Genomic DNA, 13808 nt, shown 5'->3' on the forward strand with positions numbered 1-13808 from the left:
TCTAAATATATTCTAAATATTTCATGCTCACTTTTAACAAAAACCTAAAACTGCATATTATGACTTTGATCTTTTGTTTAATCTCTTTACTCATCTAGCGTAGATAAACTGAATATCTGCCCATTTAAAGGAACAGTTTACCCAAAATGAACATTCTGTCATTTTTTACTCATAACTCATATGACTTTCTTTATTCCCAAAAGCAGAATGACAACGGTAGTCACACTTTGCTTACATTGTATGGAAAAAGGCAGTGAAAGTGAATGGGGAATAAGACACAACATAAAACAACACGGAAATGAAGACATGTTCATTTTGGGTGAATTATCGCTTTAATTAGGAGCAGCTGATCTCAGGGAAGCTGCACATGTTGTTTCAAGATTTTAGAGAGAACGGACTAGCATCTGTGTTTCTGAGCATTCAAAACAAAAAATATTTTCTCTTTGCAGTAAATTGCAACATAATTGTTCTCTTGCAAACCTTCTTAGAATTCATGCAAATCAGTTCCGCTGGTTGAGGAAGTGAAAATGCTGTACAAACGTCTCTCTTGTATAGTCTACATATATATTTTTCCAACATCCCTTTTTCTTCAAAACTGCAGGCTCAAATTTTAATTAGTCCAAATATCATAAGAGTTTTTCAGACAGCCTGAACCTATATTATCATTTATATTATTAACATTTTAATATTTATATTAATTTATTTGATCTTATTTGTTAGATTTATACTATTATTTTATTATTAAACACAATACAATCAATTTTTTAAAATACTTTGGAAAAATACATCATGTTCCCTATAGCTTTCAGATGCAGATGTAAAATAAAAACAATTTAAAATCCACATGACTTTCTTTCTTCTGTAGAATACAAAAGGATTTATTTAGCAGAATGTCAGCAACTATTTTTCATACAATGAAAGTCGCATTTAAGTGAACTATCCCTGCATTTATATACTGTAATACACAAGATAAGCCTAAATAAGCCTCATATTTTTTCACATCCTACATTAAAGATATCATTATTAATATCCTATCAACCAACACTTCTTTCTGTCCCCAGGGGATCACCTGTGTGAGACCCAGACACAAACAGAAGAGAACAAAACATGGCTTTTGTTGTGTGTTGATGTTTTTTTTTTTTATGACTACCAAGGGCTGTGACCGAGCTTGTAACCCAGAGAGAAACAAAAATGTCTTTGTTTCTGGTCAGAGCTCTGACAAAAGTGGTACGAACACGGTTAGTGAGGGAAGAGTGTGAATAATAATACTGTAAGGTAAGCTCTCTCTGTTTATCTCTCTCTCTCATGCACACACACACACACACACACACACACACACATACACACACACACACACACACACACACACACACACACACACACACACACACACACACACACACACAGACACAGACACACTCTTTGTCAGTGTCTTTGTTTCTTTCTCTCTCACACACCCACAGTTGAGAAGAGAGAGGTAACAGGCAGATCGTTAACATGGTTGGCGGCGGAGGGAGGGAGAAAGCTTGGCGACTGGCCCGCCCACTCATGCCCCCAGCCTTATAAAGAACCTCAAGAATGGGAAAGACCCTCTAAGAGAGCCGAGCCAAACACCCGAAACAGCACTCTGAGCTGGGACGAGTCTGAAGAGGGCGAGAGAGACAGAGAGAGAGAGGATTATAGGTCGCTGCATTCATGGATGAACAAGGAGGTGAGTCTATGACAAGCACTCATGTGAACTCACACTTCACCATATGGGTTCATGCAGGGCAGGATGTAATTTGGTGGAAGATAGGAAGGAGCAAGAAAAAGAAGTACAGAACTTCAGGACAATGTTTGGATCACATTTGGAACTGGAAATATACTCAAAATGATCTGATTCTGTTTTTTGCTCTAAATCAAGCTTTCTAAAGAAAAGATAGTAGTACTCACAAGTACTTGAGAATATACATATGAATATGAATTATATGTTTTTTAGTCTCCCACATGCTTTTTTATTGGTTTTCTAATTAAAGATCTGTTGTTCGCTGAACTAACTAATAGACTAGTGATTCAAATGACATAATTAGCATTTTGCAGCTTAAATCAGTAACATGATCTCAGTGGAAATACCAGAAAGGCATCATACACCCCAAAACGTTCTCCTATAAAGGCTTTAAAATGTTCTTTGAAGCATGCTGTTTTTTAACTGTTTGACTGCCTGTAAAACAGTTCAAAAGTTAATGCATCGGATATACTTACCACCTAAGAAGCACTATTGTAGATCAGGATAATCCACCATTGTTCTGAGATCTTGCTCTAAATTTGGCTTAGACATGCAAATAAATAAGCAATGTAAATAAAGGAAGATAAAAAAAAAAAAATACAGCAATCGCCTGCAGGCTGCTTGGTCGTCTGAAGCATCAGGTTTCAGCATCTGGTGTCCATCTAAGAGCTTTAGCAGAGAGTCTGTGCAGGACTGAGAGTGCCGAGGCAGCATCAGGAAGAGAGAGAGAAAGATTACATAACACTGGAGGATTTCTTCCTGAGAGTGGACAGGCCATCTGGTAACTGACAAAACATCCCACGTGTTACCATGACAAAAAAATTATTTAGTTAGTCAGTTAGAGCTGCAGTATGTCTCATGGAGTTTTGCATTCTTGCACGAGGCAAGGAATTACAGGAATGCTTTCGATAGGAGAAGTTCTGTTTCTTTCTCATGCTAAAACGAGAAAACATGTACTCACTACCATCTTCTACTAAGTGCCTTGAGCAAACTAAACTTCCTGTAGCTGACACAACAAGGTCAGTGTAGATGTTCGTCATTATTCCAGTCATGTGCAATTGAGGAAGTCCCACCCCTCCCGCACAGGGCCTCTTTTAGAAGCAACTGAAGTAATTCCCTTTTATTTAAAGGGCTATACTTCAAAAATCCAACGCATCTTTGGACAAGACAGGCTTTTTAAAAGTGGAATTTGTTTTATGAAGAGTACTTATTTCAATTTGAGGTGAACTATAGGACATATAGGAAAATGTTGCATGCAAAATGGATTCTTCATGATCTCAGAGTGTGGTATATTGCGTGTCATTGTAAATGGCATGTGAAGGTACAGGGCTCTATACTCGCACGTTATTGAGTTCTCTCATGACTTATTTCAGATGAATGACTGATGCGTGGGTTGAGTGTGACATCAATCTTTGCACTGTCCTCAGATGCGGTCTTCTCATGACACTATCCGTGAGAACGTTTGTCATAGACAAACTGTGGTAGATTTAAAATCTATGAAGAGAAACATTTAGAAACTTTAAAATAAGGTAATTAAAACTATCAACTGACATCTGCACAGTATTGAATAAAAGCTCCATCTTTGCCTCAGATGTTGCAATGTTGTATACTGTCCATATGACAATTGTACCTTTTCAAACATGAAAGTAGAAGATGTGAATTATTGACAAAATGTAAGCTTACTAATCAGTAATATGTAATCTTTACTGGAAATTCAAGTGATCACCAACCACAAACCACTCACTAAAAGCTGATTAACATCAATTAGGTTTTGGTTTAAATTTACAAATTAGGGCACATAACTTGTGCTTGTATTTTAGTTGGCTGCAAAATAAAACAAAAAGTCTAATTTTTGAAATATGGAAAGTCTCTGATAATTCATTCTGGTGTGTATTTTTAAAATGATAATGCAAATCAATTAATAGATAAAGTAAACGTGGAATTACAATACATCTGTAACACAAATGAATGACTCTGCAAAGAGCAATCGCAACTGACTTTTACTAAACTTTCCTTCTTAATTAAATATTTTGCTCAAGGCCAATTTGACTGCCAGGAAAACCACATATTATGTGTCCTCCAGCGTCTCTCTAGAATGCTGCGCTTTCTTATTTTACTTTATATGAATCAATCAAAATCACTGACATGCTCAAACAGATTTCAAGCGTTACTTCACACTGCATTGAAGACATGCATTTGAGTGGGTGGTTAAGAAATGGAAATGACTGAGGAATGAAAACTATGATTAAAAAAAGTATGTTGGACTACATTCTAATACAGGAAAATTACGTACAATATATTTCTGCTTGGGCTTGACTGGTCAGGTTTGAATGGAGAAAGATGTAAGCAGAGATAAAGCCTCTGTGTTCCACACTCGAAAAAAAAATGAAAAAAAATGGCCCAATGTAAAGGATGTTTTTCACAGATGTTTTACTGTATTTTGAATTACACACTGCATTGTGTTATGTTTTAGGATTAAATGAAATGTTTTTTTGTTTTTGTTTTCTACTGTTTTTTCTTTCTTTCTACTTCTTACAGTGCAAGTCAAAGGGGATCATGACATTGCAACCTGTTACAATGAAATCGATATGGACAATTCCTTTTGTGTTTTTTATTGAAAATTGCCGTATTTATTACAAATGATTTATCCATGACCATCATTATTATTTTTTTAAAGTGCATGTGCCCTTGTAATCTTTAATAATAAAAAACTTCCCCTTCCTCTTGCAACATATCATCCTGGTTTCACTTTATTTTGATGTTCCCTTTAACACATTGGGCCCTATTTTAATGATCTGAAACGCAAGTATCAAGCGCGAAACGCAAGTAACTTTGTGGGCGAGTCTTGGGCGCTGTTGCTATTATACCGGCGGGATAAATGACTCTTGCGCCCAACTCAAATCTAAAATGGGTTGGTCTGAAGTAACTTCATTATTCATAGGTGTGGTTTGGGCGTAACATGAAATAAACCAATCAGAGCAACATCTCACATTCCCTTTAAGAGCAGGCGTGCTTTTTCCATGGCGGATTGCTATTGTAACGGCGGATTTGCCAGGCGCGCGCCAGGAGCGGTTCACAGCCGAGGAGAGCAACGTTCTCGTCACGGCCGTAAAAGACAGAGAAGTGACAGTGGAGATGGAGAAACCCACCCAAATTAGCTTTGGTTAAACAGGCGTATAATAATTTGGGTAAATGTGTAAGCTAGATTTATGCCTATTTTTTCACATCTTCATGGACACAACAATGATTTCCCTCATGTGTTAATATTTTTCCTTGTAATAATGTATGGTTTTTATAAAAATGAGAACTGCTGCGTCTGTGTGTAGATAAGATAAGCGCGTAAAGTGTATGCGCGTTGTGCACATGCTACATTGATTATGGCCAAGAATGCGCTCTTAAAATAGCATATGAATAACATGCGCAACACGCCACTGACTTTAGACTAGGTTTTTCCTGGTCAGTGGTGGAATGGTTTTCTAAACCTGCAAAATAGCACCAGGGAACCTTTGCGCCGGAACACGCCTCCTCTTTGCGCTGAACCGCCCCGGGAGCGCAAATGCACTTCCTAACTTACCGACGTGCGTCTGTGGAGGGAAAAGTCCACTGTGCACGGGTGCAAAATAGGAATGATACATGCGTCGGTGTAAACTTTCCACCTACATGTCTACTAACTATTATTAGAGTGTTAGAAGAGTATTAGTAGACTGTAGGGTTAGAATAAGTTGACATGTAGGTGCAAAGTTACTTATAGTCAGTAGAATGTCTGTCACAATAGAGTTAGCAGTTATTAAGCAAACAGTCCAGTAATACTCTGATGAGACTTGACATGTAGTTGCAATGTTACTTATAGTCAACAGAATGTTCAAAAGGATCATCAAAATAAAGTGTTACCCTCTTCTCTTCTCTGATGATGCGTTCACTGGTGTGTGGGCGGGACAACCTGTCAATCACATAAGATCACAGAAATAGCAAACTACTACGATTCAATTATCCAATCCATTCCCAATGGACACAATCAAGTCCCGCCCTACATTCTTTCTTGTTCGAAAAGCCGCTTCACTCGGGTATACGTCACAATAGTTTAATGTTGACTTTATGATTTTTTTTTTCTTTTTCGATTTAAAATATATTTAAACCCACATATTACACAATGTACTTCAAAGGTTAACAAAAAACGATTTCCAATCTTAAAATACATTAATGCATATAAATATATACATAAACCTATTAATAATATTTATATAAAGATATTTAGATAGACAATTATGTTAAAAAAGGCCAAAAATATGATATATTTTTGTAACTTTTATATTAGCAATACATTTCTGGACAGTATTGTTCATTAAGAAATACTAGTTTTAAAACTATAAGGGGTGTTCTGTAGTCATTAGTCATTTCACAACTGGAACACAGACACGCTCACTTCCTCTAACCCCAAAACAGCTCACAGCAGTTGAAATAAACATCCTTTTTTGGCTGAACAAACCCGTGGAGGAAGACTGTCCTGTATATTTCTGAGGTGCTGAAATGTCATTACAAGGTCATACACATAGGAAATAAGATGGTGTGTAGTTGTGTAGAACTTTACATAGTCTCCTAAAAACAACAAAAATGGATGTCATAGTTAGGCCTTTCCTGTTATGACAAAAACATCCTTATCTTGGTTTATTATTATTATTGAGATAAAAGCTCAGATCTTAACTTTCCACAAACCGTAACGCTAAAGAAGAACACTAAGAGTTTGCATTGGTATGTCTCTCTTCCGAAGAAGGTTAGTGGAAGACATCTCAGACATGTGTTTGTGCTGACAAGCCCATGTTAACCAAAAGAACACACTGGCACGCGCTTCAAACATGGGTGTGACAAAAGCAATTCTCTCTTATGGAAATTCTGAGTGCAAGTTTTCTAAACCGCTAAACCAGACACTTTCAGTTGGCTCATTTCTCAGTCTGTAAGACTGATTGAACCTCATAATGTGTAATCTAAAGAGGCTTCTAGGCTCTCACATAAAAACAGTCTGATTGCTTTCAAATGGACTTTATTAGATAGCATAGTAAAGTGGCAAGAAAGGCACAATTTATTTTATTTCCTCTCTAAGAAAAGCATTACACACGGATGAATGGGAAATGTACACAGCTAAAAGGCTACAGTGAGGTCAAAAATACTTGTTATGACGAGATATTACAGGGTCTCATTAGTGTAAGCTCTGGATCAGGCCATGTTATTTATTCACACCACTTACTTTTGGCGGACGGCACTGTATGTGGGATTCACGCCTGTCAGCATGAGAGTTCGTTTCCAGTTAGTGTTTATCGTCCAATCTGCTTCATAAATCCTACATTTTAGCATATACTTCCCTGTTGGCAGATGCAAAAATTACACAATTTTGAAAGGCAAAAAACATCTTCCTTTATTGACGACTATTCGTATTTTAATAAAAAAATAAAACGTATTATAAAAACAATTATTTCATTCATTTTTATTAAATAATAAGAATTTTACATTTCATGTTGAATTCATTTCAAATAATATTTTAAAATACGGCGTTTAGGTATATTTCCACAGGCTGTTTAATGAAGCTCAGAGGTGGCATGAATAGCATATGAAACCGGTAACACTTAACTCATTTGTTAACTTTAGTTAATGTATGAACTAACGATGAGCAATACATTTGTTACCATATTTATTCATCTTTGTTAATGTTAAATTAATAAAAATAAAATTGTTCATTGTTTGTTTCATGTTAGTTTACAGTACATTAACTAATGTTAACAAATACAACATTTGATTTCCGTAATGTATTAGTAAATGTTGAAATTAATAAGATTAATAAATGCTGTAGAAGTATTGTTAATTCATAGTTCATGTTAACTATAGATAACTAATGTTAACTAATGAAACCTTAAGTGTTACCATAAAATGGTACTCTAAATATTAAATGAAGTTTTATGTAACAAAGTTCGGGAGGAGCATGTTCAGGTAATCATCCAATCAGCACAAGAAGAAGACAGTATAAATAAAGCCTTCCCTTACCTCCTGTCTCATGACAAATTTCTCAGCATCCCGCCACCACCCCATCACCTCACATTCGGCTGGGTCTGCTCATAGATACCTATGATCTATACATTCATAGGGGGGAGTACTCTGGGGTCGGGCCGAATTCCGAGCTCGGAGCCCTCCCCCCGGACAGCAAGCCAAATACGCATTTTAATATTAATATTACATCAGATTTCATTAATTCAACTATTATTGAGTCTTTGATGACTGAATAAGTGCAGTTTACCTTTATTCCACAAGGTGGCAATGTCTGATTCACAATGATGAAGTGACGTTTCACTCATTGTCACCGCAGGCAGAAAACAAAAGAATAGGAAGTATCATCAGCAAAACTTGAAACGGCTCAGTGATTTACTGCAGACAGAGTACTGAACGCAATCAAATATTAGTGTCACTGTCACTTGATGGTGGATCTGGTGAAGAAGCTGTCAGCGATCAAAATATTGATTTTGAAGATGTTGAAAATGATAGTTTTAAGAATTTGTTTGAGATTGTGAATATGAGCTGAATGTACTGGGAAATGAGCTCTGACGAGGACATTCAGTAATGAAACACCTTTGTGTGTTGCTCAGATTAATTGTTTCCATAACTAATCGCACCAATTTAACACGTTAAAGTGACAGCCCTAGTATAGAATATGTTGTAGTGACTTACAAATCCTACAAACTCATGAAGAAAAAACGTTTATATCACAATGCCATTTTATGCTATCAGATAGCTTTTTACAGATAATCCAGGTACTGTTTTTTGTAATCTAAATCACATTTGAATGAGGAATAGAATTTCGTTCTTTCATTGTTTGAAAGCAAAGATACTGTGCATTTGATACATACCAACACAAAACAACCCAAAGACATCACAACTTGACACCTTTGATATCACGCTTTCTCACGAATGTTTTGCAAGAACCACTGTCAAGAGTTTTCTATGTAGGGTGTGAAATAACACGTATCATTATTTACCATGTCTCAAGAGTGTCACATTGACTTGGGTTACCTCATACAAGCTTACTCAGGTACCTAATGCATGTTAGTGCAGGTGAACCTTACAGAGAAGATATTAAACCTGATGTAACACGTTTAGTCACAGATTTGGACTACAGTGACTCTTCAGTCTGATGAGACATAATGAAAACTGTTTGTGCTACTATGCTTTCAAAGGATTTGGTATATGACGACATTGTCTCAGTTATGGCTGATCTATGGAGGACTTTAGAGAAACACCGGAGATAGAAAGAAAGTCTGTTTACTTGAGAGCATGAGTGTGCTCTGACGTATCTCTTGTGTTCCAGTCAATAAAAGATTCACAGCTGAGACATGTAGGTTGCTATACAAACATCTATTGAAATGACCATCATTTCACAGAGAAACCTTTTTTTGTGTGTGTTTCCCTTTTCTTAAGAGGAAATGCAACTCATAGTTTTGTAATAACGTTCTGTTAAGTAAGGCAAGAGACACGCCACTGGTGCCAAAGGTTGTTTTTGGCCGCTGTCTCTATATCAGTAACAACTTGCATTTGGCATAAACTTTTTGCAGTACAGCTCTGAGGTGATGCATTTTTTCTGTCTGGAAGAATGCAATAAACACAGTGTAGAAGAGTGTTTGTCCACAAAAGACCATTGATTGAGCTGTTTGGTTCTAATGTTATTTTTTAAGCATAACAGCGGATCTTCTGTTTTTCTTCGCAACCTAACATTCTGTCCTGTCAAGCAACATTCCCAAGAGGCCTGAAAGGAAAATAGAGGATGACTTAATCAGAAGTGAAAAGCATTTTCCAAATATAAATGGTTGTGCTATAAGGGATTTTTAAACGTATTGCCAAAGTTTTAAATTTGATAGGACTGCATAAAATAATACGAATACTGCTAAATCATGCATGAAAAACACAGGCTAATGTAGTTTTCAGAGCAATAAAACTGGGCTGTTCAGTCCTAATGGGAATATGTACTGTAGGTCATCCATGGTTAATTTACCATGGATTTCCTCTGACTTTAACTACCACAAGGATGTAAATTTAAGTTCTCGGTAAATCAGACAGTTCTTATAGCAATTTGATAGCTGCTTACAACCAATGTTTTTGGTTTTGTGCAATATGACTTATAACATTAGTTCTGTGCTGTGCAAACTCTGCTTAGTCTTACATCAACAGACCAGTCTTATAATGATGTGACTTTGGACACTTAGCAGTGTCTCTTGGTGTTTAAGAACTTAGCAGTGTTTCTTTGCTCCCTTTACATTGTACATAGATAGCAACAGTTAAATAAGACCAGGCTAGCATTCAAAAGTAATTAATACTTGAAATTGATGCATTAAATTGTTTGTAACAGTAAGACATTTACCCCCGATTTCACAGACAACACTTAAACCTAGTCCAAGACTAAAATGCATGTTTGAGCTGTTTTAACTGAAAGCAACTTGCACTGACATATATTAAAATGTGTCAGTGCCATTGTTTTGTCTCAAGATGCACACCAGGCCTTATAATGTTACACTTTTTCAGATAAATGCTGTTCTTTTGAAATTATTCATCAAAGAATCTTGCAAAAAAAAAAAAAAAAAAAAAAAAACTCAAAGAATTATTAAGCATAACTGCTGTTTTCATCATTGATAATAATATGTTTCTCGAGCACCAAATCAGCATATTAGAATGATTTCTTAAGGATCATGTGACACTGAAGACAGAAGTAATGCCAGCTTTGCAATCACTGGAATAAATTATATTTTAAAATATATTACTGTTTAAACTATATTACTGTTTTGCTGTATTATGTTTAAATAAATGCAGCCTTGGTGGGCATAAGAGACTACATTAAAAAAAAAATCACACCAACCCTCTAATCTAACATTGAGTGTTTTCATTGTGTCCAGGCAACACTGCAGATTATCCAAACACAAACAGTTCAGGGAAGGAAACCAACAATAAGGAACCTGAAATAACACTTAAAAAAAGACGGAGACTGATTACTTTCCATATGAGACTTCTCAGGACAATAAAAGACCCTGATGCACTTAGTGAAATATTTGGGTGGGATATGTTGTAAACAGAACAACATAGTTTGTTCTGGATAACAGCATAACTTCATTTAATCACTCTCGTGTTGTTCCAAACCCGTATGACCTTATGTCTCTTACGGAAAGTGAACTGTATTCTTAAATCTGACCACTTCTCTTCATGCACTGCATTTACAGCATGCAGCAGATGCTATTTTCCCGAACAAAAAGCACTGCTGTTCTTGCTAGGGAATAAACAAAATCGACGTGTCCTCATTGCATTCACTTCTCTGAAACACAAAGGGTGAATTTATGAGGAATATCCTGGGAATTTCTTTTCCATAAAGGAATGGGGCTGTCAAGCTATAAAGATGACATAAAACTGTCATAAAATGAATCATTAGCTGTATTCCAGATCTTCAGAGAAACAGACTGGAATTTAAGTTGAATTTGAATTATTGGTTGAGCTATTGCTTTAAGGGAACAACAGCTGAGCTATTTGGTCTGGAAAATAACATATGCTGCTACATGCAGTGAATAGTTATTTCTGTATCTCTATATACTGTATGCTTGCATGAACTGGATACATCTTTCATCCATTGTGTCCTCTTATGAAGACAGTTTCTCTAATTATTTTTTAATAAAACGTTTTAAGAAAAATTCAATTCTGAGAAATAAAATAAAAATTAAATAGTTTGTGCATGCAATGGTTAAGATGTGGTTTACAGTCTTCAGAACTTTAATGTTTCCCAAACACTTGGATGCCACTGACTTGCATGCCAAAGACAGAAGCTTCAGTTCCAGAGACAGATCAGTATGCAGCTCACACACAGGTTCTCTAAAGTGATTCACTTCCAAAACGAGTGCACGACTCACTGCACTAGGGAATTCCGCTCACTGCCGCCCGTGACGTCACTGCAAGCCTGCATGGCTCCACATGCACAATGGGTGTTTCCCCAAAATCACACGCATATTCTTACCAAGCAAAGCTGCAGTTACGCTCACACTCACAGGTGTGAATAGTCGTTACTCAAATATTGAAATCCTTGTACTGATTCTTGATACTGAAAAGTGGGCAGGAATCGGTTAACACTCAGTTCACTGGGACTTACCACACAAACCTCGACAGTCGTTGACACACCGTTCTCCGCGGTTAAACGCCCTGCGCGTGTCCTCCTGATGGGTACTGGTAGGTGAAAAGCGCAGCAAGGCGCGCGGATTGAAATGCTTAAATCCTGGCATTTATTTGTAACTACTTTCCGCTTAATTGCATGAAATCATGCGAACCTGTCCTTTTAAGCAAACCTTATCAGATGTTGCTTTATGGGCTTGCAAGGAATAGATCTAGGCCTAATTAGCGTGCAGGGGAGATCTGTTTTTTTTTTTTTTTTTAATGTGTGCCTCAAACGGAATGTTTCCATGTGTCTGCTTCAAATTAAAGTAGTGTGGAAACTAATCATTTTGTAGATTTCTCGTTAAATTGGAGTCTAGGCTACACACAAAACTTTACCAGAGTTTGAATAACTGAAAACATGATCATTTTAAATCTTGTGCACAAATGTACTGTAATCAGATTTACTTGTAATTAATTGTCATACCCCATCACCATCCTTATTTAATTAATTTTAAATATTTTACTTGAAAATGGGAAATACCCCAGAACAAATCAGCCTCTATTTAGATTACACCAGTTCAGTTATTTAACTTTAATTAACATGATCATCACGAATTAAATTGAGACAAATGTGAAAGAATAATGTGTGTTTTTTTTCCCATGTTAATCATTTATAATTTTACATAGTGACTTATTTGTGGACCTCATGAGGGAGGCGGTCATGATAGTGATTTCATTTCTAATTGGTTAAATTTATGGTGCTATATCCATTACTGCAACATTCCCTGTTCTCCCCTAGGCTGAATTCATTGATGTACAAAGTTGAGTAGCTGATTGAAATAAATGAAACAATCAAAATAATAACATCACAGAGGTTTCATAAACTTATAATAATATTACATATAATTTAGCCTTTATTTTTTTAATCATCTCATACCAAAATAATTGAATTAGTCTCTCAGAACGCAAAATTCACATTCTTTGCTGGAATCACTTTTCCCTAGCCTATTCATTTAGCCAAAATGAACTATCAATCCATGCAGCTTGTCCTATGCTCATGGGAATTCTGAAGCCTATCCCAGCATTTTGGGCTAAAGACAGGGAAACACCCTAGACAGATGTCCTGTCCATCACGGAAAATACAAACAGGATATTTTCTTTATTTCAAAGTTATTCATTGGAGCAAGGAAAATTCTCTTGATCTGTAAAATAAATACATCAATCTAAAACATGAATGAAGGGCCTCTTAGAGGGCTTTATTGTATACACAGTGGGGAGACAGCTGTAATGCCCAGCAGAATACACAGTGCCATCATGCTTTCAGTCCCTGTTTGTTTTTCCATTAAAATGACAGTGGTATTACTGTTTGATTTATTTTCTTTTAACACCTAAAAAGCCGCACCAAAACACAAAAAGTACTTCACAAATATTATTAGAATGTATTATAGATTTTGAAAAAGATTAAAAAAAAAAAAAGATATAGACACAAGGTATAGATTGAATTTGCATTGAATGCAGAATTGAATGCTATTGACACCTGCCTGTATTGCTGTTGTGAATAATTTAAAAGGCTACTGTACAGTTCTGTTACACAGATAAGAAATACATGTCCTTTTTAGTTAACAACATTTACGTATTTTTTCAGCTCACACTGGAAAAAAGACTCACAGAGACTGTTAAATACTATCATAAGTGTAAATTGTCAACCTGCTCTCTTTATTATCTCTTTTTAGAAGTAAAAGTCAAGAGCCCATGGCAAAGGCCAGTGTTCATCGTTCTGACTGTTTTTATCATCCTGGGGATCGTCATCATGGTGTCCATTTCTGTCGTCCAGAACAAACCTTTACCAAAGAAGTGCAAGGTATGACTGACACTTTGAGTG

The 13808-nt window shown here is 36.2% G+C and overlaps 2 protein-coding genes across 4 annotated transcripts in view; one reads left to right on the forward strand and one right to left on the reverse strand.

Annotated features, from left to right (window-relative positions):
* The window catches only part of aldh18a1 (aldehyde dehydrogenase 18 family, member A1), a 22771-nt gene extending 18634 nt beyond the window's left edge, over window positions 1-4137 (reverse strand). For all 3 annotated transcript variants that reach the window (XM_084134361.1, XM_084134359.1, XM_084134356.1), the window contains exon 1: window positions 2242-4137. The gene's annotated coding sequence lies outside the window, so the exon portion shown is untranslated. The remainder of the gene's footprint in view (window positions 1-2241) is intronic.
* Window positions 899-13808, forward strand: part of entpd1 (ectonucleoside triphosphate diphosphohydrolase 1) — a 20538-nt gene continuing 7628 nt past the window's right edge. The window contains exons 1-2 of the mRNA XM_084134362.1: window positions 899-1711; window positions 13660-13787. Of these exons, the coding sequence (XP_083990488.1) occupies window positions 1696-1711; window positions 13660-13787 (144 nt within the window). The 5' untranslated portion in view covers window positions 899-1695. The remainder of the gene's footprint in view (window positions 1712-13659; window positions 13788-13808) is intronic.

The sequence above is a fragment of the Abramis brama genome (assembly GCF_963993115.1).
Source record: "Abramis brama genome assembly, chromosome: 14".
NCBI lineage: Eukaryota > Metazoa > Chordata > Actinopteri > Cypriniformes > Leuciscidae > Abramis > Abramis brama.